This window comes from Poecilia reticulata, chromosome 12 (assembly GCF_904066995.2).
Source record: "Poecilia reticulata chromosome 12, P_reticulata-male-v2, whole genome shotgun sequence".
NCBI classification, from domain to species: Eukaryota; Metazoa; Chordata; class Actinopteri; order Cyprinodontiformes; family Poeciliidae; genus Poecilia; species Poecilia reticulata.
In genome coordinates this window covers 5,434,223-5,456,444 of record NC_088841.1, presented here as the reverse complement: position 1 = coordinate 5,456,444, position 22,222 = coordinate 5,434,223, and the positions used below count along the sequence as shown (strand labels likewise).

The following is a 22,222-nucleotide window of genomic DNA, read 5'->3' as shown; positions in this document are numbered from 1 at the left end:
AAACTGGGATCTCTGTGTTTCCATTGACAACTTTTCATCGGAGTGGACAAAATCCCATTTGAGGTACCCCAAGGCTCCATCTTGGGGCCCCTTCTTTAATATCAACATTCTGTCGCTAGCTCTGATAACAATTAAGATTAGCTACCATAGCTATGCAGATGGTACACAGCTCTACATTGCAATGTCACCAGGTGACTCTGAACCCATTCAAGCGCTGAACAGATACATAGAACAAATCGATGCATAGATGTGCTATAAATTTCTTCAAATTAAGTAATTATTTCTGAACAATCTATTGTCAGGGAACAGCTTCAGTTATTACAGCTGGAAACCAGCGATCAGGTCCGAAATCTGGGGGTAGTGATGGACTCTGACCTGAACCTTCTGGGTCACATAAAGACAGTTACAAAGTCGGACTTTTTGTAACTTTTGGTGTCAAAAAAGAAAACAAAAACAGAATTAATTTTACCATATGAGAATTTACCGAGGTGTAAATTGCTGTTCCAGTATCACAAAGTATGAGTTTATGCTTATATCATTACTCTTATTTTTGACACATTAGTATACATAGAACTAAAACGTGTTACTTAATGGTAGAATCTAATAAATATACAGCATGTAGCCTCACACTCTATTTGCCCTCAAGGTGTTAATAATAAATGGATTTTTCTCATTCAGACATGCCATTCCTAATTATCTCCTGGGTTAGACGGCTTATCTTGCAGAAACAAACAAGGTTTTTTCTCAGTACGGATTACACTAAGGCCCAGTTTCTGCGTTTGAACGGACTGACCTATCGGACCGCCTGAGGCGCCTGCAGACGGTCGGGGACTTGGTGAGGCAGAAGTCGAGCTTTCTGCGTCCTTGACTTTCAACAAAATTACCTGAATGCAAGCAGCAACTTTTCAACAGTCACACATATCATCAAATTTGCCTGTTTAATTTGTTGTTGTTTTTCATGCTCAGCAAAATGGCCAAATTCTGTCTCACGGATGCCGAAAAGGTACTTTGAAAGAAGAGTTGACTCTGCTGACGTGGGAAAATCATTTTCACTAATTGAATGCTTAAATTATAAAATTGTTATTAAATTAAATTAGAGGTGAGTGATGTGGAGTCTTCTGTGTGAAAATGAGAGTTTGTTAGGACTAGACATTTCATGTCTTGAACATCAAAATGAATGTTGATTAAAACGTTCTCCACGGCTCCACGACATGATAACACCGCTGTGTTTTCCGTTTATTTTTCATGAAGACGCAATAAGTTTCCTCTAATTGGTCCAGAGCATCTTGCTGATGTATCCTGGACTTCTTAAGGCTCTATTTTTTTTTTCCAGGAACATAGTGCCATTTTATTGCACAATCACATTACATTCAATTGTTCTAAAAACGGTGTACATATCAAACATCACTATCAGAAGATATTGAAGGATTTCTCAAACAAGCAGGAAAGGAATCAAGGCAACACTCAATGTATGTTTTTGATGAGGTAATAATAATATAGCTTTATGGTATAAAGCTAAATAAAAAAAACACCTCTTTTGCATACTGTCCTTTTAAAATGCATGCCACACTTTTTGGAATTTCATTTGTGAAAAAAAAAACAAAAAAATCTAAAAACCGTTAAAAACCATATTGCCATTTTCTTCCACTTCACAAACATTACTGGTACTTTATTTTGGTCCAACATTCAAAATCTGAAAATATTTTTTGAGGACTGTGTTTTTAAAATGCGGAAAAAGTAAAAAAAAAAACAAAAAAACAAAAACAAAACTTCAACATACAGCTTCACTGAAAGAAGGATTGCAATACTTAGGATGAAATACCATTCAAGCACATCAAGTGCTAAACTCAACAGAGAGCAAGGACGGCGAGGCAGACTGAGGGGAGATAAGATGTGATGTATCTGCTGGCTGCCTCTTGGCATCAGCTGCCCATCATCTCCTCCGCTTCTTATCTCTCTTCACGCTCGCCTTGATCTTTCCCTCGTCACATCCACGCAATTGGTCAAGAAAGGAGGCGGTGGGTGACGGCCCCCTCCCCCCTCCACCCCCGTGACTCCCTCCGTGGCGGATTGGATGAGTATATAAAACCAAAAAAAAGAAAAAGGCAGCGCGCTGACAGCAAAGCAGCTCAGACCTCTCCCAACTTTACTCCAGGTGAATCTCACATGCGTGTTATGGAGCGCACTTTCCGGGAGCAGCTCTTCTTTCTGCTGTTGTGTCTGTCCGTCCTCAAGGGAGACAGCAGGTACATCGAGGTGAGAGAGAGAGAGAAACAGAGAGAGAGAGAGAGAGACATTCTTTGCTGTTGTAAAACTTGCAAATTAAGCTATCTGTTTAAAACGATGCAAAGATGCGTGGTACAAATTGACTTTTGTTTTGTTTTTAAAATCCTGCAGAACAACGACATCTCCAAAGATGAACTCTTCTCGATTTTAAGCTCGGATCTGAGGAGGGAAATACCCGAGCTGTTGATGTATCGCAGACCTTTGCGTAAGTTTTTTTGGGGGAAAAAAAAGAAACAAAACATTTTTGCATCATATAAATATTACCATATTGCAATAATAATAATAATAATAATAATAATAATAATAATAATAATAATAATAATCTGATTAAAATTTATTGACCAAATATTTTTACATGCCGGTACAAGGACTATTCGTTTTGTGCAGAACCAAAGCAGAGGATTAAGAATCAAACTAAGAAAAAAAAAAAAAAAATCAAATAAGAATTAAAAAAAAAAATTGCATAATAAATTGTAATCTTGAATAGTCCAGTAACAACTCGCGTTCCCTCTCTCTGATTGGCCGTCAGGTTGCCTGGACATGGTGGCCGTGGAGGGTCAGTTCACCTTCACGGCTGAGACCCCGCAGCTCAGCTGCGCAGCTTTCTTCATGGCGGAGCCCTACGAGCTGATCACTGTGGAGTTTGACAGCGTGGACATCGACTGCAGTGGAGGAGACTTCATTACGGTAAGAAGGCAGCATCCAACGCATAAAGATCAAATTTAATACCCCTTAAACATCTTTTTAAGTTATTTTAGATATTTATATGGGGGGGGATGAGGGTTTAGTTTATATTTTGCAGGCTGTTCTTGGTTTTCTGCAACCAATCACTGGATTATTTGCTAAGATTTGCAACACTTTCTGAAAAGCTCTTTAGAAGCATTGAGTTAAACCTTCATGTCAAATAACCTACTCAAAAACAGACTCCTGGGCTCTAGCTGAAAAAAAAAACAAACTTTAAAAACACTTTTCTCTTGCGCACATGACTGTTCAGAAACATGTCAGTTCCTAAAGGAGCTCCACCCATCACTGTTACCGAGGTAACGTTGCCTAAAGCAGCAGGTCACCTAAGCAGCTGCCCTCGCACTAGCCACCGGAGCAGATAGCTTGACTAATTAGACAGCTAATATTAGCTTCTCGGAGTTCATAGGTAAAACATTTTTTGTTGCCGTTAGTTGAGTGTGATACTACTACACAATTTAACAAGTATTTTTGCTTAAGTCTACATATGAGAATAAAAAAAAATAGCTTTTATTTGTATCACTTATTTAAAAACAAATTAATGATAAATATAGTAGAGTAGTTGTTGCTTTCCTCTTCAAATGAAAAAAGCTGTTACAGATTTTGTTTTTAAATATTTATGTTGATATTACAGTAGCAATTCACCAATGTGAAAATTTGGGTCGATATCAATATCCAATATTTATCATCCGATATTGTTACCTCTCTTATACTATCTTTTTGACACCTCGAAAAAAAATGACTGCTTTGCTTCAGTTAAATTTCCCACAATCCTGTGCTGCATCACTATAACTGTCACATGACCAAACAAATATTGTTCATTTCCAGAAACGAACGGAATCAAGACGGAAACAAATATCGGTTGTTAATATCAACCCAGTTTTATTTATCGGGCCGATACCGATATGTTAAAAAATGACATATCACCCCATGCCAATGTTGGTGCCGATATATCGTGCATCCCTAATTTTTACTCTAGGTTATTTAGCCCGGAGCTATTTTTTTTACATTTTGTCCATTTTATGTAAAGCTCTGCTTATGCGCTGCTTTAAGTAAAAATCATCTCTTTTTGTGTGCTTAACTGTCCTGCAAAGATGTTTGACGGCTGGGTGATGAAGGGCGAGAAGTTCCCCAGCTCCCAGGATCACCCGCTGCCTCTGTACGAACGCTACGTGAATTACTGCGACTCGGGAGCCGCGAGGAAAAGCGTGCGCTCCTCCCAGAACGTGGCCATGATCTTCTTCCGCATTCACGGCGCCGGCAGCAGCTTTGCGCTGACTGTCAGGAAGCACGTCAACCCCTTTCGTGAGTAGCATTCAGAAAGAATCTCCTAAAGCAAAAGAACGCACGTGAACAAATCGGCACGACTGCTAAAGGCCCGTTTGATCTACAGTGTGAGAAGTAAAGAGTAAAACAAGACCCTCCTTTGTCATGAGGTGCAAACAAATCGTTTGTTCAGTGCATCCATCCAGCATGTATCTAATGTTTGGATCCGTCCCCGTCTCCCTGCAGCCTGCAATGTCATCTCACAGTCACCAGAGGGCAGCTACACAATGGTGACTCCGCAGCAGCACAGAAACTGCAGCTTCTCCATCATTTATCCAGTGGCTATCGACATCTCAGAGTTCAGCCTGGGACACCACAGCAACTTCCCTAAGGTAAGTGAAATAAAACAAGATAAAATACATTAAAGATGCAGAAGGGTTGGATTAGAACTCCTGACTCTGGAAGTTTAAAAGCCTAGTTCAGACTTTAACATAATTGAACAGTTTATTATGTTCCACAGCATGCGGCCACAGCGGGTTGTTAACTTTGCAGCAAAATGTTACTGTTCCTTTAAATCTGAGAGTGGTCTATTTCTCACCACGTGTCCTTTAAAAAACCCCCACTGTGAAGTCATGTCTTGTCCACACTTAGCTGGGTCTTTATAAAAATTAATATCTCCATCACATCACTTTAAAAAACTATCGTACACACAGGGTCGGATTCAGAAAAGGAACTCACAAATTCGCAACTGAGTGTTGTTTTAAACATGCCAAACCCACAGGGGGCCTGTTTAGCCCCCTGTGGGTTTAGATGTATTGCACAAAGCTATACATCTATGTCAGCCAATCAGAATCCTTCAAAAAAAAGTTGGAACTTTTAAGAGTTTTCTCAAATCTCCACATTGGTCATAGTTTTCATGAATTTTTTGTGATATTAAATAGAGTTTTCATGTGTATGGAAGACCAAAGTGCACAAAAATGTATTTGTCTGGACTCTTTCTTGTTAGTTATATTAGCTTGTTATGGTAGTGTTAAAAATTTTTTTTAGCTTGTTCTATGGGTTAAAAAGCAACTAATATTTTCCCCTGAATTACATAACTCTCTTTGCATCTGAATTTAGCTTAAATCTATAAACATTCACAGAGTCTAAAGCAAAAGCTAGTCAGGGAGGGACAAGCTTGTATTCTAAAAACAAATCCAATCTAAAACTTTTAATGCAAGCATTAGATGCAGTGACAGAGACAGTGAACGGGTTTCAACAGAGGAACTAAAATGGCGATTGGAGGCAGTGCGTCACCATTCATCTTCCTGTGTGAAACTTGTTCTGTGAATGGAACGTAGGTGATGTATCAGACATGTAGCCGTCTGATTTTATACTAAAGGCATTTAAAACTGTAGTGACTTCTTTGACTGCTGCCTTACTTTTCTATCAAGCAGTTCTCCGTTTCACACAAGAAGACCACTGATGGCGCACTGCCTCCAGCCTCCGTTTCCCATGTGACTAATCCGCTTTGTAAATTTTCACCCAATGTAAGCAGCACAAAATTCAGAAAGTAGCATTCGCATAACCAACTGGAACATTTTTTAGACTGATATTTCCACTCTGCTTTGGTATCTGTGCAAAACTTTTCAAAGTAGAATCATTCATAAATTCACTAATATTCACTTATAGCAGTAATATTTCTAAGTCAAAAGTTCAAATCATTTTAAATGTTAAATCGTCACATATCTGTGAGGCTTTTCATCTCTCTTTTTAACTTAGTTTTTTTTTTTCTAAAGACAATTTTAAAGTTGGCTGTGAATTGTGTTGTGAATGCCACAGGCTAACAAACCGTAGATCTAATTAGAAACATGCTGAAACTAAAGCAATGACACCTTTTTCTCTGACTTTATTTCATAATTGCACTGAGAGATTGGTGATGGACTTCGACTTGGTTGAATCGCCCTGATGGATCGGCCACAAATCGCCAAAACCTGATTCGATACAGATATTAATATTGGATCGGCGCGTCCCTAAGCTGAACTGACTTGAATTAAGCTGAACTTGTCACATTTTTATGTGCTGATTTCCACAGAGATCCGTACCTGGCTGTGCAGAGTCTGGGGATTACGTGCAGCTGCTGGGAGGAAGTGGCATCGACACGTCTAAACTGCTTCCCATCACAGACCTCTGCATCTCCTTCACTGGACCCAGTAAGCACACTCTTCTTTCCATCCTGAATAAATTGACATTATCTGCGTTTCCGTTGGCCATATAATTGTGCAGTTTGACATTCTGAAAATAAATCCCCTCAATGGAAACATGCCAATTTTGAAACAAATTCGCTAAAAAGTCTTGGTGCGAGCATGAGGTGGTGTTTCGGCCGTACCAAAATTTTCTTTGCATCACACGTGTCACATGATCAACAACCGGATTTTTTTTAACGACTTGTCATGCGAACAAGTTTATTCACATGTGATTTTAACTGCATGGAGACACCACAAATACAAAATTGGTGGTGGTGGTGGGGGGGGGTTCTGACGTTAACGCCTTGCATTTGTAATGGAAACGCAGCTGATGTGATGTCGTCACTGACCTCGCTCAGACCTAACGCACATCGTCGTTTCTTCCTCTCCCCGCCCACGCAGCCCACATGAAGATCGGCTGCGACAACACGGTGGTGAGGATGGTGTCCAGCGGGCGGTTCGTCAGCCGCGTGTCTTTCAGCTACAGGCTGCTGGACAGCCAGGAGCTACAGACCATCAAACTCAACAACGTGGAAGATTTTTGTTTCAACAACTGATCCCAGTAGGGTCATGATGTGACACATTTGACTGCCAAACATTTCTAAAGTCACCTTTTTTTTTTTCCACACCCAGACTAAAATCCGAGGCGACTGAAGTAAAAATGAAAACTAATAAATATCCTAAGGCTACGACATTTACTGGCATTTTGAATGAATTCCCCCATGTTCTTGTTTTAATTTAATTGTATTGTTTTTGATGGCTCATTGTTGTAGCATCTCAGCTGTCGTTTGTATTTAATGCTTTGTTTATGACGTGTATTTATTATTGACATGGGATTATTGTGATAAAGTTACTTATGAGTTTGTGGTTCTTGAAGACGAATGGTGCTAAAATGAGCGTTGTGTCTGTTCTGTTTGTGCGAGCGTGCCGAGTCAATTCATGTGAAGCAGAAAGCAAATAAAAAAAATGTGAGTATCTGGTGCCATTATGCAGTTAAATTTGGTTTAAAACAAAGAAACAAAACACACTTTTGTAATAAATTTATACTGCATGGCAAAGCATTCAGTGGTGGCTGTCTTATTTCAGTTGACAAAATATTAGGCTTAATAAGAACAGCAATATAGCAATCAAAAATTTGAGTTCAATTGCAAAAAAAAAAATATTATTTCAGTATCAACTTTTGTAAAGATCAGAAATAAATCAGCACAGCATTCCTTACTAAAAGTTATTGAACATAGCTCAAAGGAAACTATGTGATGCAAGGACAATATCATCAGCATAATGAGTGATGGATAGTAACATATAGATAATTATTTTTTAAATCCTCAGATATAATTCAGGCTCACAACTAATAAAGTGATACACCATAAAAATTACAACAAAAATGATGTATTTTCTTAAAGTTTTTTCAACATTTTTCTTTTTTAATTTCTACAAAGTTAGTGGTTGTGAATGAAGGTGTTTTGTTTCACGGCTCTCCGTGCTTCTGGTCCAGTAGCGTTTCCAATCTGTTCAGTGTCACATCTTTGGAATTTCCTCATTTTCCTTGCAAATTTCACCTTCACCTTCAACACGTTAGTACTTAAAGCTACAAACCAAGGTTCGCCTTGACCTCATGGGGTTTTTGAGAGCAAAACATTTCCAGAGTGCTCAAAGAAAAGTATTCTAAATTTGGAAATAGAAAAAGAAAAACCTTCTGTTAGGATGAATGGATGGTGAGTGGCATTCATTGTTCATGGTCAAAGGTCCTCCTGCGTAATTGTATTATTTTATACATCCCTTATCTGGAACACCTGGAGGCACTTACATTGCATTTGCTCAAACTGTTTTTTGACAAAAGCATAGAAACGAATGCAATTTAATGGTCACTGACCTCCGAGACAATGCAGTTCTTAGAAAAACAGCGGATTATCATGTTTTGATTGTTCAGAATTTCCAGCAGACGTCTAATTATTTGTGTTCTTTGACAGTAAAACATGAATAATCAATGAAACGGACAGACGCGTTTCAAGCACCAGCCTTTGTGTTGGCGCTCCAGTTCTCCCAAGGTTTCCAGGGAGTTTCTCCTGCAACATTTCCTCCTACGACGGACAATGTTGCCGTTGACCGTTTCTGCTAAATCATTTCCTCCCACTGTGACAGCAGGTGAAAGCGGGAGGTGATCTCCGACCGGAGGAGGCTGACACGGCGCAGTCCTGCAGGAACATTATCTTTGATAGACACCTGCAGCCGCGGTTTGGGATGAACGGCACCAAACAAATAGCGTTTTGATGCTGTAAAACTCCCCTCTGCTGGTCTGACGATAAATTGAATTTAAGCCGAATAACAGACTGAATGCGACTGGAATTATTCCATATTTGACCCCAAACTACCACCTGCTCACCTCTATGGCTCCTCATATACAAAACATATCAAATATTCATAAATTAAAAAAAAGATTAACACCTGATTATAGGCCACATTGAAAGTATTAGTTTTAGATCAATAAAAACATCATAAACTGCATTTTATGCACATTATTTTGGTTTCGGTTTACATATTTTGTTCATATTTCAGATTTGAGTTAAGTGCTTTGAAATATGACGTTTGTTATGAATAGGCGCTATGTAAATAAATTGATTTGAATTTCATGAAGAAATAGAAATATATATATTTTTTAAGTGAAGTAAAACAAACAAACTAAAAAACAAATTCAACATTTTTGCTGCAAGTCATTTAGTGACTGGGATCATTAATCAGAGTAATCTATATTAAATATGTTTTTTAATGGCTTGTTATTTTACAACAACAATAACGATACAAAAACTACAAGTTGCTGTAAAATATTTGTATTTTACTAATATTAGTGCAGTATTACTAATATTAGTAGTGGAATACTAATATCTTACTAATATTAGTATGCTTCCTGATATTAGTAGAAATATTCATAATGGTTTCACTAATATTCAAATTTATCGAGTGGGTCTGTATTTTGGGAGAAAATAAAGTTCAGTAAAAGGCCTTGAAAACTTAAAAACTTGTTTACTTGTAACACTTAAAAAAATACAAACACATCTGCATTCCTATAAAATGTTGTTTCATAGCAAGGCTGTTTTTTTCAGAAAGTAAAAAGTAAAAAAAATTTTTTTTTTTAAAGTTTCTTCCCACTGTCCCCTCATGCTCACTAACTGGAGTGTCAGTGACGTTTCTGTGCAATCTGCTGGTTTCTTTTAGGAGATAACTTTTAAGCAACTATCATTTTATGAATACGTATGAATGAATAGGCTCTGATTGCCATAGCTTGTCATTTTTTCCCAAAATAAACTGCGACTAGATTTGATTCCACTGGGTTGGATTTCAGAAAATTGTACTGAATGAAATGAACACAGACTGAATCCAATGCAATTTAGCCAAACCACATATAAAGTGGTTTGAGTTGATGTGTGTTGTGTAAAAAGCTGAAATGAATGAAATAAAGCTAATTTCTGATACTTTATGCCCAGTGAGGCGTTCAATTGTCCATTCCCGCCGTCAGACAATGGAATTCACTGGTTGCACCCTGCGGTCTGGCCGTTATATATAAAAGTAATTTAGTTATTTAAATTGTGGCCTGAAGCTGTACATCAGTCACATCTGGTTTACTGAAATGTTTTAATTAGTGCTGACAGAGCCGTGTTTTAGACTGACAGGTTGCTGTCAGTGATGGTAGTGACTCCGAGCTCGGCTGCTGCGCTGCAGATTGAGGAAATTAGGCTTGACATCTGAATCCAGCATCTCTGATGGGAAGATTATCAACAATTTGTCTCTCAGCGTGAGCTCCGAACAGATACAGACGCTCAGCGCTGTGCCTCTCGAAATACCACTAAATACATATTCATTCATTAACAGGAACTTTTATACTCTAAAAACAAACCTTTCACTGTTTTTATCACTATGTATACATTTATATGTAAAAAATAACTTTTGGAAAATTTTAAATATAACCCTGGTCAATCAGGATTTAGAGCATTTCTAGTGGGATGCTGATATATATTTTTTAAACTCTTTAGGGTTTTAATCAGGCAATATTGGAATAGATAAACCCCCGTTTTTTTAAATTCTACAGTTAATAGACAAAGAGTCACTTTTAGACATGTTTCTGTTTGAGAAAAATATAAAATACAAAAATAAGTTGGGATTTATTGTGCTGGAAGAAGGTTTTAGTGTGTTACAGCGAAACTGAGGTATGTTTGGTTGAGTTAAGGTTGGATTAACCAGGAACTGGGGGGTCAAAAGTTATCAAAACTATGACTGCTTATTGATGTCTTCAATGTTAATAAAAACTTGTTCTTAATGTTTTGTTTGGTGAAATAAAACTTAGTTAACTAAGTAAAAAAGCTCATCATTGAGGTGCAACTAGTTAGGGTTTACTTCCATCTTAGAATATTGTTTTCCCACAAATACATTTTTTTTCCATACTTTTTTTTTTTTACTGATTTCGCCTGCTCCCTGTTACAACATACATACTGTTGTACTGTGTTTCTTAATTCTTGTTACTTTTTATGGCTTTTAATTTTCAGGGCACTGCATACATGTACATACATGTTTTGTATACGACACTTAACTATAGAACGGTTACACTTATTGTCCATAAAACCACTCACAAAGAAAATAGTAATAAAGAATAAAGTCATTCTTTTCAGTTTTATGTTCTTCTGATTTTCTTTCTGAACTGCAGGAAGACAATATGTCTCTGAATGCAGTCAACGGTTTTCCTCAGCGCAGACATCCTCTGCATAATTATTACTGTGCAATTCATCTGTGAGGTCTTAAATTACCTGGCAACCAATCAGTCGCCTCCGGCTGCATTCAGGCTGTTTTCAGGAGCTCAGCGTCCTGACCTCCTAAATTTAACTGAACATCCTTCTTTCTTAGTCGATGTTTGAGTTTCATCCCAAACCTAGAAGGAATGCTAATTGTATTTAGTTAGTTTAATTCTTTGCAAACGTCCTTGAATAATTAATAATAAATGTGGTTGTGAAAGAATGTGTTTCGTTTTCTTAGTTTGTGGACTGGTAACATTTATCCCAGAATGCTTTAGGGTGGTCAAATTCAATGTTTTTATGTTTTTATCGACATGCAGCACTTTAGTTGATTAATTTCACTTTTTGCATCTGAGATTAGATTACACAGAGCAACTTTTCAAACAAACTGGTTGCATTTGATTTAATTTACGGGTGACAGAGGGGTAGTTTGTGTTGGTCTATTCAAATCCCAGTAAAGTTCATAGACATTCGCGGTTATGAAATTACAAAATGTAAAACGTTGCTACAATATTTAGTGGTGAAATAGTAGCCGATTGGGAAAATGTGGGTATTGAAGAAACAACATGCTTAAAGTATGCAAAGGAAGACGCTGTTATTCTGACATCTACCAATGCTTGACCAGCCCTGAGCGCTTCACTTCCCCTACAGTAGTTCGCTTTATTCTATCTGTCTTCCCACTTTATAAACTAATCAAGCAGTCCTACATATGAGCCAAGAAAATGAAAGCGCTTTGCACGCACACAAAGAAGGAGAAACATACAGGTCACTCCTAATGAGTTACGAAACAAGCGGTGACGCACAAAGTGACGAAACAGAAGAACGGACAGCATGGGGGAGATAAAGGCTGGAGGCCTTTTTGAAAGACATTTGTCACAGTTTCGTTTGGATGGATGTCTGTCCATCCTTTGAAAGGGGGCCCGACACCCGATGGAAATGAACGCCATCTCTCCATTAAGACACTGCAACCACAGCTCAACATCTGAGCTGCTGTCCGAACGAATGAAAGCGAGAGCAATTCTCGATCGTTAATAAATGAATCTCACTCGATCAACTCACTGCACAAACTTCAGGGATCAAGGTTGAGTGTCGAGGAAGAAAATCCGGAGTCAAACAAAAGTACCAGTCCATCATCAGCAAATTCCACCAACTCCTGGAAGCATTTTGCCTTTAAAAGCAAAATATTTCCAGGAGTTGGTACAAAGAAGAAAGCTCAAAGTGAAGACAGTAAAAAGGTTAACACCAACAAAGACACACAGAGCTTCAGGCATGTCAGCAGGACTCTGAAGGGATTAAGGGAAATATTTCTGCTTGTACAACAAGCCAGAGGCAAAAATCAGCTTAAACAGCCCAACTCAACCCAATTTGCCATTTTTGGTGGGAGAATGTCAAAACTTTTTCATAAGAAAGTCTGAAAGACTACCCCTCTCAAAGCTATGCCTAGTACTTTATGAGTCACCATTAGAGCAATCAGTGTCCTGCACATGTGAGCTTTCAAAATACACCCAGGGTTTTGTGGAACCAAATGAGATTAAGGATGTTTTCACACCTGATAGTTTGGTAGACTTGGTTCGACCAAAGCTGCAACATTTGTTACAATTTCAGCTGGTGCAGTTTGCTTTCACACTGTACGGTGGTAAACGAACAGCCTGAAGCATCCAGCTACAGCTACACAGAAATGGTTTGAAGACAACCAGGAGGGTGTTCTGGAGCGGCACACTTTCAGATTTGTGGTTCTGTAAATTGTGGCTGCAAACATTTGTTCAACTTATTTAGAATATTCTTGAGCTTGTTTGCCTCTCAAGTCATCTTTAATCTGCATCAGCATCCCACATCTGTTGAATAAAAAAAAAATAGACTCCATCCTTTCTACTTCTAGATTCTTAAATTACCGTCTAGTGGTTAGAAACTCTCGCAAATTCAGGTGCAAACATTGTCGCCTGAACTGTTTTGGGATCTTTTTCTGTATAATTGGAGTAATTTTCCTCCCACACAAACAAAATAATTATAGTGACCCAGGAAGCAATGAGACGTCCATGACTGAAACTTAATGATCTCCAGGAATGACGAAACTGTAGAAGTTTTTCTCTTTTTTTTTTCCTGGCACGTGACGTCCACTGGAAGAGGATAGCAATCAAAAGACTGAGAATATAAATATCCACATCTGAAAATCATGAATTGACACTCACAGCATTGATTACAACTTTTTTTTATAAAAACAAAAACATAATTACTTCATGGCATCTTCCCACGGATGATTATCCTCCGTTTGATTGCTGCCAATCACAGACAAATTGCATTGTAATGGAGAGGAATTTTTGATTTTTTTGATTTTTTTTTGCAGGCGCCATCTGCTTGGATAAAAGCGCCACACTCACGCTTTAATTTCAATAGTTTTCTCCTACGTCACCTCGGAGAATGTCAAGAGCAAATGAGCCGTCTGCTTTTGGTATTTTGGGAAGTGGACCTACAGAGGAAAACCCTTACAGCCCGAGTCACTTTTGTCCTCGCTGAGCCGGGAACATTAGGAGCTCTGCTTGAGGGGGGAAGACGTGTCAGCTCGTTTGGCTGATGAAGCAGGACCCAGGTGGTCCGTGAGGACTGCGACTGCCACGCTTCACTGGTACACAAGCTGCCAAGTTATTTCCCGACAAACACGAGAAGACTTCTCGCCCCGAGAGATTATCCACGGAAGGAGAGCGGGAGGAAGCCTCCGTAGTTAGCTCTGGTTAGAGATTTACGTTCACTACTTGTTAGCATGAATGTAACTGTTGGAGCTATTTATTCTTTATTTTCTTTATCCATTTGAATTTTGTTAGCTTATCCTTAAATTTATATTTTTTGTATTATTTACAGAACTTATTTGTAGGTTAATAATTGTTGATTTTATTTATCTTTTGTTTTATTATTATTGTTTTTCTAAGCAAACAGGAAGTGAGGTGGGTTGGTCCACTTTCTATAAGTGTAGGAGCCTGGTAAAGGACCAACAGGCATTTGGGTTTGGGGCCTATGGTTTTTACCAGTGCAAGAGAGGTAGAAGGAAAAGTTATCTCTGTAATTGTTTTCTTTTGCAAAGATGTCAAGAAATAAATAATGAAGAACAACTTACACGTTTGGATATTGAACTTTCTTTTGCCTGCGTTAAAGACAACTGAATCCAGTGCCTCAGTGGCTTAATGGAACTTTGTTGGATGTTTGGTTTAACAAACAATCGCCACTACATCAGTAAAAACCTCCCCATGGATCAGTAAAAACCTCCCCATGCATCCGTAAAAACCTCCCCATGGATCAAGTAAGGAACCAGCCCGTGGACTAAAAGGACTAAATTCCGACATCAATTGACATCCTGGATTTATGGATTTCAAGAATAATCATCAAACAAAAGGTTTTGGATCGTCTTTGATGAAATCAAGCGACTGCTGCGTCAAGCCTGGATTGACACGTCACTCATTCATCAAACTGGTTCGTGGTAATATTGTTCAAGCCGTATAGGAAAACGGTGAAACTACTGGAGTTTAAAGACATTATTTCACTGCAAAGACTGATGAGATGTGTTTGATGTGACAAGTTGACGCCTAATTGGATCCAGACGTGTGCCGACGCCCATCCTGGAAATGTTTGTTCACAAGAATCAACCTCTTTAAACAAAGAGACACGTTTGTGCTTCATCTGTGGATTCTTGGATTATGCCGCTTTTGAATGTGTGAAATATTTCAAAGAATCGCTAAAATGTCTGATGTAAAGAGTAAAGAGGATGACACTGAGATGTCACAAGAGAAAAGAACCATTAAATTCACACAAAAGGGTTTGGAGTTTTATATAAAAACATGTCAAGAAAAACGAAGTTTAAAGTGTAAACAAGCTTCAAAGTTTATTGAGAAAATCTCCGCATTAATGACGTCACAAGAAAATGTTCTGGAAGTATCTTCTAACTTTGTCAAGTTTATTAAGTGCTATCAAGATGCAACTGATTTACATGAATCCTTCTTAAGTTTGCCATTACCAGAAGAAGAAGTGAAAAGGCAAACTGTATATTTTCGGTCCAAGGTGACGGCATTCTCTGAATTTATGGACAATGTAAAGGACTGGTTGCATGAAGCAGGAGATTCATATACTGAACATAAAATTAATGTTGATGATCAGGTTGTTGCAGATCTGGATGAAATAAATCCTGAAGACAGTGCATCTAATATTTCAAGTGTAAAACCACGTTCAAAAACATCTTCACAGCAGTCTCGGACTTCATCCACCTCTTCTGCTCGCATTAAAGCTGCGGCTGAAAAGGCAGCGCTCATGGAGAGATTCGCTGCGTTGAACAAAAAACATCTGATTGAAGCTCAAGAGGAAAAACTGAGACAAGAAAAGGAAAAACTGAGACAAGAAAAGGAAAAATTAGACTTGGAAACAGAGTTGGCAGCAACCAATGCAAAGCTTAATGTTTTAAAAATAAATTCAGTTGCTGGCTCTAAACAATCCGATGGAATGAACTCTTATTTTGAAAGAGCCCAAACAAGGGACACGCCCCTGCTAAATCCTCGCGCTGATGAGTTTGTTCCGAAAGAAAGGGCAACTTCTTCATCCGACTGTCCTGTCGTAAGACCTAAACAAAGGCAGAAACAACTTCAAATGGATCGTCTGAGAATAAAAGTTGATTCTTCAACTCAAGCAACACAGCAAACACAATGTCAATCTCCCTCTATCTCTGAGAACTGTCAGAATGATATTGTGAACATCATGCAGAGACAAAATGACATCACTGCCTTACTTGTAAAACAAAACTTATCGTCTGTTCTCCCATCCAGAAACATCCCTGTGTTTGATGGGGACCCCCTGCAGTACAGATCATTTATGAACGCTTTTGAAAACGGAGTGGAAGCTAAAACTGACAACTCGAGCGACTGTTTGCACTTCTTGGAGCAGTTCACTAGGGGGCAGCCTAAAGATCTGGTCCATAGTTGTCAGCACTTACCTCCTGATCAAGGTTATTCCAAGGCCAAAGATCTCCTCGAAGAACATTTTGGAAATGAAAATAAAATTGCTTCTGCATATATGGAGAAGATTATGAGTTGGACACCAATTAAAGGAGATGATGTGAAAAGTCTTCAATCATTCTCTCTTTTCCTTCAAGGATGTTCAAATCTAACACAACAAGTTGTTTACATGAGAGAGTTGGACTTACCTTCAAATATGAGAACAATTGTAATGAAACTCCCATATAAACTGAGGGAAAAATGGAGAGTTACTGCTTATGAGCTGCAGGAGCAAAATGGCCACAGAGCATTGTTCACTGATCTGGTTGCTTTTATAATAAAAGAAGTAAAAGTAGCATCAGATCCAGTGTTTGGCAACATCCAAGACCCACCAACTGGGAGCAACTCTAAAGTTTCAAGTTCCAGCAAGCAAAGGAAGAAAGGAAGCAGTTTTGCCACTAATGTCAGCACAATTCCAGAAGCCAGAACTCACTCAGCTGAAAACAAGACCAAGTCTACTGCTCTTTACAGCTGCTTGTTTTGTTCACAAAGAAATCATCTGTTGGAAAACTGTATGCAGTTTAAAGCTAAAATGCATCGGGACAAGTTGACCTTCATTAAACAAAAAGGGATTTGTTTCGGTTGTCTGAAAGTTGGTCACACAAGCAAAGACTGCAGGAGTCGTTTGGATTGCAACGTGTGTCACCAAAAGCATCCAGGGGTTCTTCACATAGAGCTAAAGGAGCCAGGAGCCTCTACAGAACAAACCCCACAGACAACAAGGTCTCATGTCAACTTCTCAACTGCAACCACTCAGACATGTGGGCATATTGGGGCCGGTCATGACGACGATGCTGTTTTTTCTATTGTTGCAGTTAAAGTTAAAAGTCAAAAGAGCAACAAAGTTGTACAAACTTATGCGTTTCTTGATCCAGGAAGTTCAGGTACGTTCTGTACAGAAACTCTGGCAAAAAGTTTGAACTTAAAGGGCAAAAGGACAAATATTCTGCTGAGAACAATGAGTCAAAATAAGATTGTTAATGTACAAGTTTTGTCTGGGTTGGAAGTCTCTGGTCTGAAAACAAATGACTTTATAGAGCTACCAGATGTTTTGACTCAAAGTACAATGCCAGTTTCTACATTGAATATTCCCCAGCAGAAAGACATTGATCAGTGGCCTCATCTTAAACCCGTTAAGCTTCATAACATCAATGCAGATGTGGAGCTACTGATAGGAACAGATGCTTCTAACGTTTTAGAGCCCTGGGAGGTGATAAACAGTGTGGATGGTGGACCTTATGCTGTAAAAACTAAAGTTGGCTGGGTCATAAATGGTCCCCTGCACACTAGAAGCAACAGCAAAAATAAAAATGTCTGCACTGCTGTAACAGCCAACAGGATATCTGTTGAGCATCTTAAAGAAATGCTGGTCAAACAGTACAATCATGATTTTAATGAAAGATCATCAGAGGAGAAAACTGAAATGTCCAGAGAGGATCTGCATTTCATGAACATTGTTAATAACTCAACAAAACTTGTTGGAGGTCATTATCACATTGACTTACCTTTCAGGAGTGAAAGTCCCAGCTTGCCGAATAACATCTGTGTTGCAGAGCAGCGCCTCCAGACCCTCAGGAGGAGATTTGAAAAGGATGCTCAGTACAAGGAGGAATACACTGCATGTGTGAACAACATGCTGCAACAAGGACATGCTGAGGCCGTACCAGTAGAGGAGTTACAGAAAGATGATGGACAATTGTGGTACATCCCGCATCATGGAGTGCATCATCCCACAAAAGGCAAGTTGAGAGTTGTATTTGACTGTGGATCAACTTATAAAGGAACATCACTGAACAGTCAGCTTCTACCGGGACCCGACCTCACAAACTCTCTGGTTGGAGTCCTCATCAGATTTAGAAAAGAGTCTGTTGCACTAACGGCCGACATCGATGCCATGTTTCACCAAGTTTATGTCTCCGAAAAACATGTCAACTTTCTCCGTTTCCTGTGGTGGCGTCATGGCGACACATCAAAACCTGCACAGGAGTTCCGGATGTTGGTTCATTTGTTTGGAGCAGTGTCTTCTCCCAGCTGTGCAAATTATGCTCTGCAAAGAACTGCCGTTGACAACTCACAACAGTTTCCAGCTGAAGTGATTGATATAATCAGAAATAACTTTTATGTGGATGACTGTTTAAAATCCGTTCCCACAGAAGAAGATGCAGTGCACACGGTGAAGAGGCTGACAGACCTCTGCTCTAAAGGAGGATTCAAGCTTTCAAAATGGGTCAGCAACAGTCGCACAGTGCTCATGTCAATCTCAGAGGAGAGGAGAGCAAAAGAAATCAAGAATCTGGATTTGGACAAAGACCAACTTCCAGTTGAGAGGGTACTGGGTTTACAGTGGAGCATTGAAACGGACGAGTTCAGGTTCAGAACGTCTGTGCAGGACCGCCCACAGACCAGAAGGGGCATTTTGTCTGTGGTTAGCTCACTGTATGATCCCTTGGGAATCCTGGCTCCCTTCAGTATGCCAGCTAAACTGTTGCTTCAAGAACTTTGTCGACAAAATCTGAAATGGGATGAAGTTATTCCCCATTCTCTGTCTAGAAAGTGGCTTGATTGGCTGGAGGATCTCCAGCTGATATCCAGTTTTAAAGTGGAGCGTTGTATCAAACCAAGCTGCATCAGAAAACCAGACAAAGCACAACTCCATCATTTCTCTGACGCAAGTCAAGATGGCTATGGAACAGTGTCGTATCTAAAACTGGAAAAGAATAACATCTCACATGTTGCTTTCATTCTAGGAAAAGCAAGAGTTGCACCTATGAAGCAAACAACAATCCCCAGGTTGGAACTGACAGCTGCTGTTCTTGCTGTCCGAGTGAATAAACTGCTGCAAAAAGAGCTGCAGATACAGTTGGAAAAACCTGTTTTCTGGACTGATAGTACAACGGTACTGAAATACATCTCCAGTGAAACCAGAAGATTTCACACCTTTGTTGCAAACAGAATCTCTGTCATCCGAGAAGCAACAGATGTTAATCAGTGGAGATACATTTCCTCCAAGGAGAATCCTGCAGACGATGCATCCAGAGGCCTGAGAGCTGAGGAGTTCCTCAGATGCAAGAGATGGATAAATGGGCCAGAATTTCTCCACAGATCAGAAGAGGAATGGCCTAAACTGGATGTGGATCACCATGCAATTCCTGCAGATGACCCAGAGGTCAAAAAGGACCTAACAGTAAGTGTTGTTGTGAAGGAATCACAAAATGCTACGAACCATCTGATTCATTATTTTTCATCTTGGACAAAACTTAAAACCTCTGTTGCCTGGTTTCTAAAGCTGAAAAACATTCTGATGTTGCTGCAACAGAAAAGGAAAGAGTTTGCTGCTGCAGACCTGAATAAAAATGATCCAGAAAATCAAAAGAAAGAACTAGAAAAGCGGATGGACAGATTCAAGACAACTCTGAAGAAAGAAAATCTGACTCCTGAAGACTTAGCCATGGCAGAGCTATCTATTATTAAGTTTGCACAACAACAGAAATTTACAACTGAAATGGCTTTAATCACCAGTGGCCTTAAAGCAGTCTCCAAGAGAAGTTCTCTATACAAACTCGACCCAGTATTAGATGCTGGGGTCCTCAGAGTGGGTGGCAGGTTGAATAAAACAGCCATGCCTGTTGAAGCAAAGCATCCTGCAATTTTAACGAAGGATATGTATGTGTCTACACTGATTTTACGCCATATTCATCAACAGTTGGGACATGCAGGAAGAGCACATATGTTGTCCAGATTAAGACAAAATTACTGGATCATAAATGCTAATTCAGCTGCCAGAAAAATAATCTCTCACTGTGTTGTTTGCAGACGTAACAGAGGAAAATTTGTTGAACAAAAGATGGCAGATCTGCCAGAAGAAAGAGTTCTGCCTGACACCGCTCCTTTCACAAATGTTGGAGTGGATTACTTTGGTCCTGTAAGTGTTAAAAGAGGAAGAAGTCTCCTGAAAAGGTATGGAGTTCTGTTCACTTGTTTCACCAGCCGTGCAGTACATCTGGAAATTGCATACACCCTCGATACAGATTCCTGTATAAACGCAGTCCGCAGGTTTATCTGTAGAAGAGGCCCAGTTTCCACCATCAGATCCGATAATGCCACAAATTTTGTTGGTGCAAATCGAGAGCTGAAGGAGAGTTTGGCTGAGCTGAACCATGCCAAAATTCAAAATGCTTTTGTGCAGGATGGCATCAAATGGAACTTTAACATCCCAGCAGCCTCTCACCAAGGTGGAGTTTGGGAGCGTTTAATTCGTTCCATAAGAAGCATCTTAATCTCTGTTTTAGATGATGAAGGACTTCAAACAATATTTTGTGAAGTTGAAGCCATATTAAATGACAGACCTATTACCAAAGTTTCAGATGACTCAAATGATCTTGAGGCACTCACACCCAACCATTTGTTGCTGCTGAAAACCAAACCAGTTTTGCCACCAGGACTGTTCCACAAAAAGGATCTTTATGTCAGGAAAAGGTGGAAGCAGGTGCAATACATGGCAGAGCTGTTCTGGAAAAGATGGCTTTCTGAGTACTTGCCTCTGATGCAGGAAAGACAGAAATGGACAAGAACTAAAAGATGTCTCATTCCTGGAGATGTTGTCTTAATGGCAGACTCTACAGCTCCAAGAAGTTCATGGATGATGGCCAAAGTCTTGAGTGTAAACCAGGATGCCAAAGGCTTGGTGCGTTCTGTGAAATTACAAACAAAGACCACTGTCCTGGAAAGACCTGTGACCAAACTAATTTTGCTACTGGAAGCATCACCCTGAGGAATCAAGAGCATGTTTGAGAGAATAGCTCCTTTTCCTTGTTAAAATAATTGTGATATTATCCACAATTAGGGGCCGGAGTGTTGGAGCTATTTATTCTTTATTTTCTTTATCCATTTGAATTTTGTTAGCTTATCCTTAAATTTATATTTTTTGTATTATTTACAGAACTTATTTGTAGGTTAATAATTGTTGATTTTATTTATCTTTTGTTTTATTATTATTGTTTTTCTAAGCAAACAGGAAGTGAGGTGGGTTGGTCCACTTTCTATAAGTGTAGGAGCCTGGTAAAGGACCAACAGGCATTTGGGTTTGGGGCCTATGGTTTTTACCAGTGCAAGAGAGGTAGAAGGAAAAGTTATCTCTGTAATTGTTTTCTTTTGCAAAGATGTCAAGAAATAAATAATGAAGAACAACTTACACGTTTGGATATTGAACTTTCTTTTGCCTGCGTTAAAGACAACTGAATCCAGTGCCTCAGTGGCTTAATGGAACTTTGTTGGATGTTTGGTTTAACAAACAATCGCCACTACAGTAACATTAGTGTTACATTCATGCTAACACTAGCATGAATCGTATTATTGCATTTCAATAATACGATTCTTCGACGGAGTATTAGGGTTATCGTAGATTAAAAACAAAATCCTCCAAATGTAGTTTTTTAGATATCAATTCCTAGAAAAAAACGTGGACGTTTCTGAGGTTGAAATGATAGAAAATTAGCTAAGGAAAAAAAAACCCTCAATTTTGAAAGTTTTTGTAGGAAAAAAGTTTCAAACATCAAAAAATGTTGACTTGGAAATTTTCTGTTTAAAATGTCTAAAATTTTAAACTTGGTTTCTTGTTTTTTTTTTTAAAGAAATGTACTCTTTCTTTGTTGTCTACCAGGCCACTAGAATTCCCTTGTAAAATTCTATTTCTTAATAGGAGTGAAAATTTTTTGACATTATTTAAGCAAGTTTTAATCAGTGTTTAGGATTGTGGTCCTTCTGAAAGACATGTGTTAAAGATTTAAATATTTAGCTTCATGTCAAACCAAAGTTGATAGGGATTAAACTGGTTGGGTTGCTTAGGAAATATTGGATTCAAATTGCTACCTCTAGGCATACGTACCTGAATAAG

The 22,222-nt window shown here is 38.9% G+C and overlaps 1 protein-coding gene across 1 annotated transcript; it reads left to right on the top strand.

Moving 5' to 3' along the window:
• The first annotated feature begins 1,805 nt into the window (after nt 1-1,805).
• crhbp (corticotropin releasing hormone binding protein) lies at nt 1,806-7,579 on the top strand. Its single transcript, XM_008423403.3, has 7 exons — nt 1,806-2,256; nt 2,398-2,491; nt 2,816-2,973; nt 4,122-4,332; nt 4,540-4,685; nt 6,368-6,485; nt 6,921-7,579. Exons 1-7 carry the CDS (start codon nt 2,167-2,169, stop codon nt 7,073-7,075), a joined length of 972 nt encoding a protein of 323 aa, XP_008421625.1. The 5' UTR covers nt 1,806-2,166; the 3' UTR covers nt 7,076-7,579.
• Nucleotides 7,580-22,222: the final 14,643 nt, after the last annotated feature.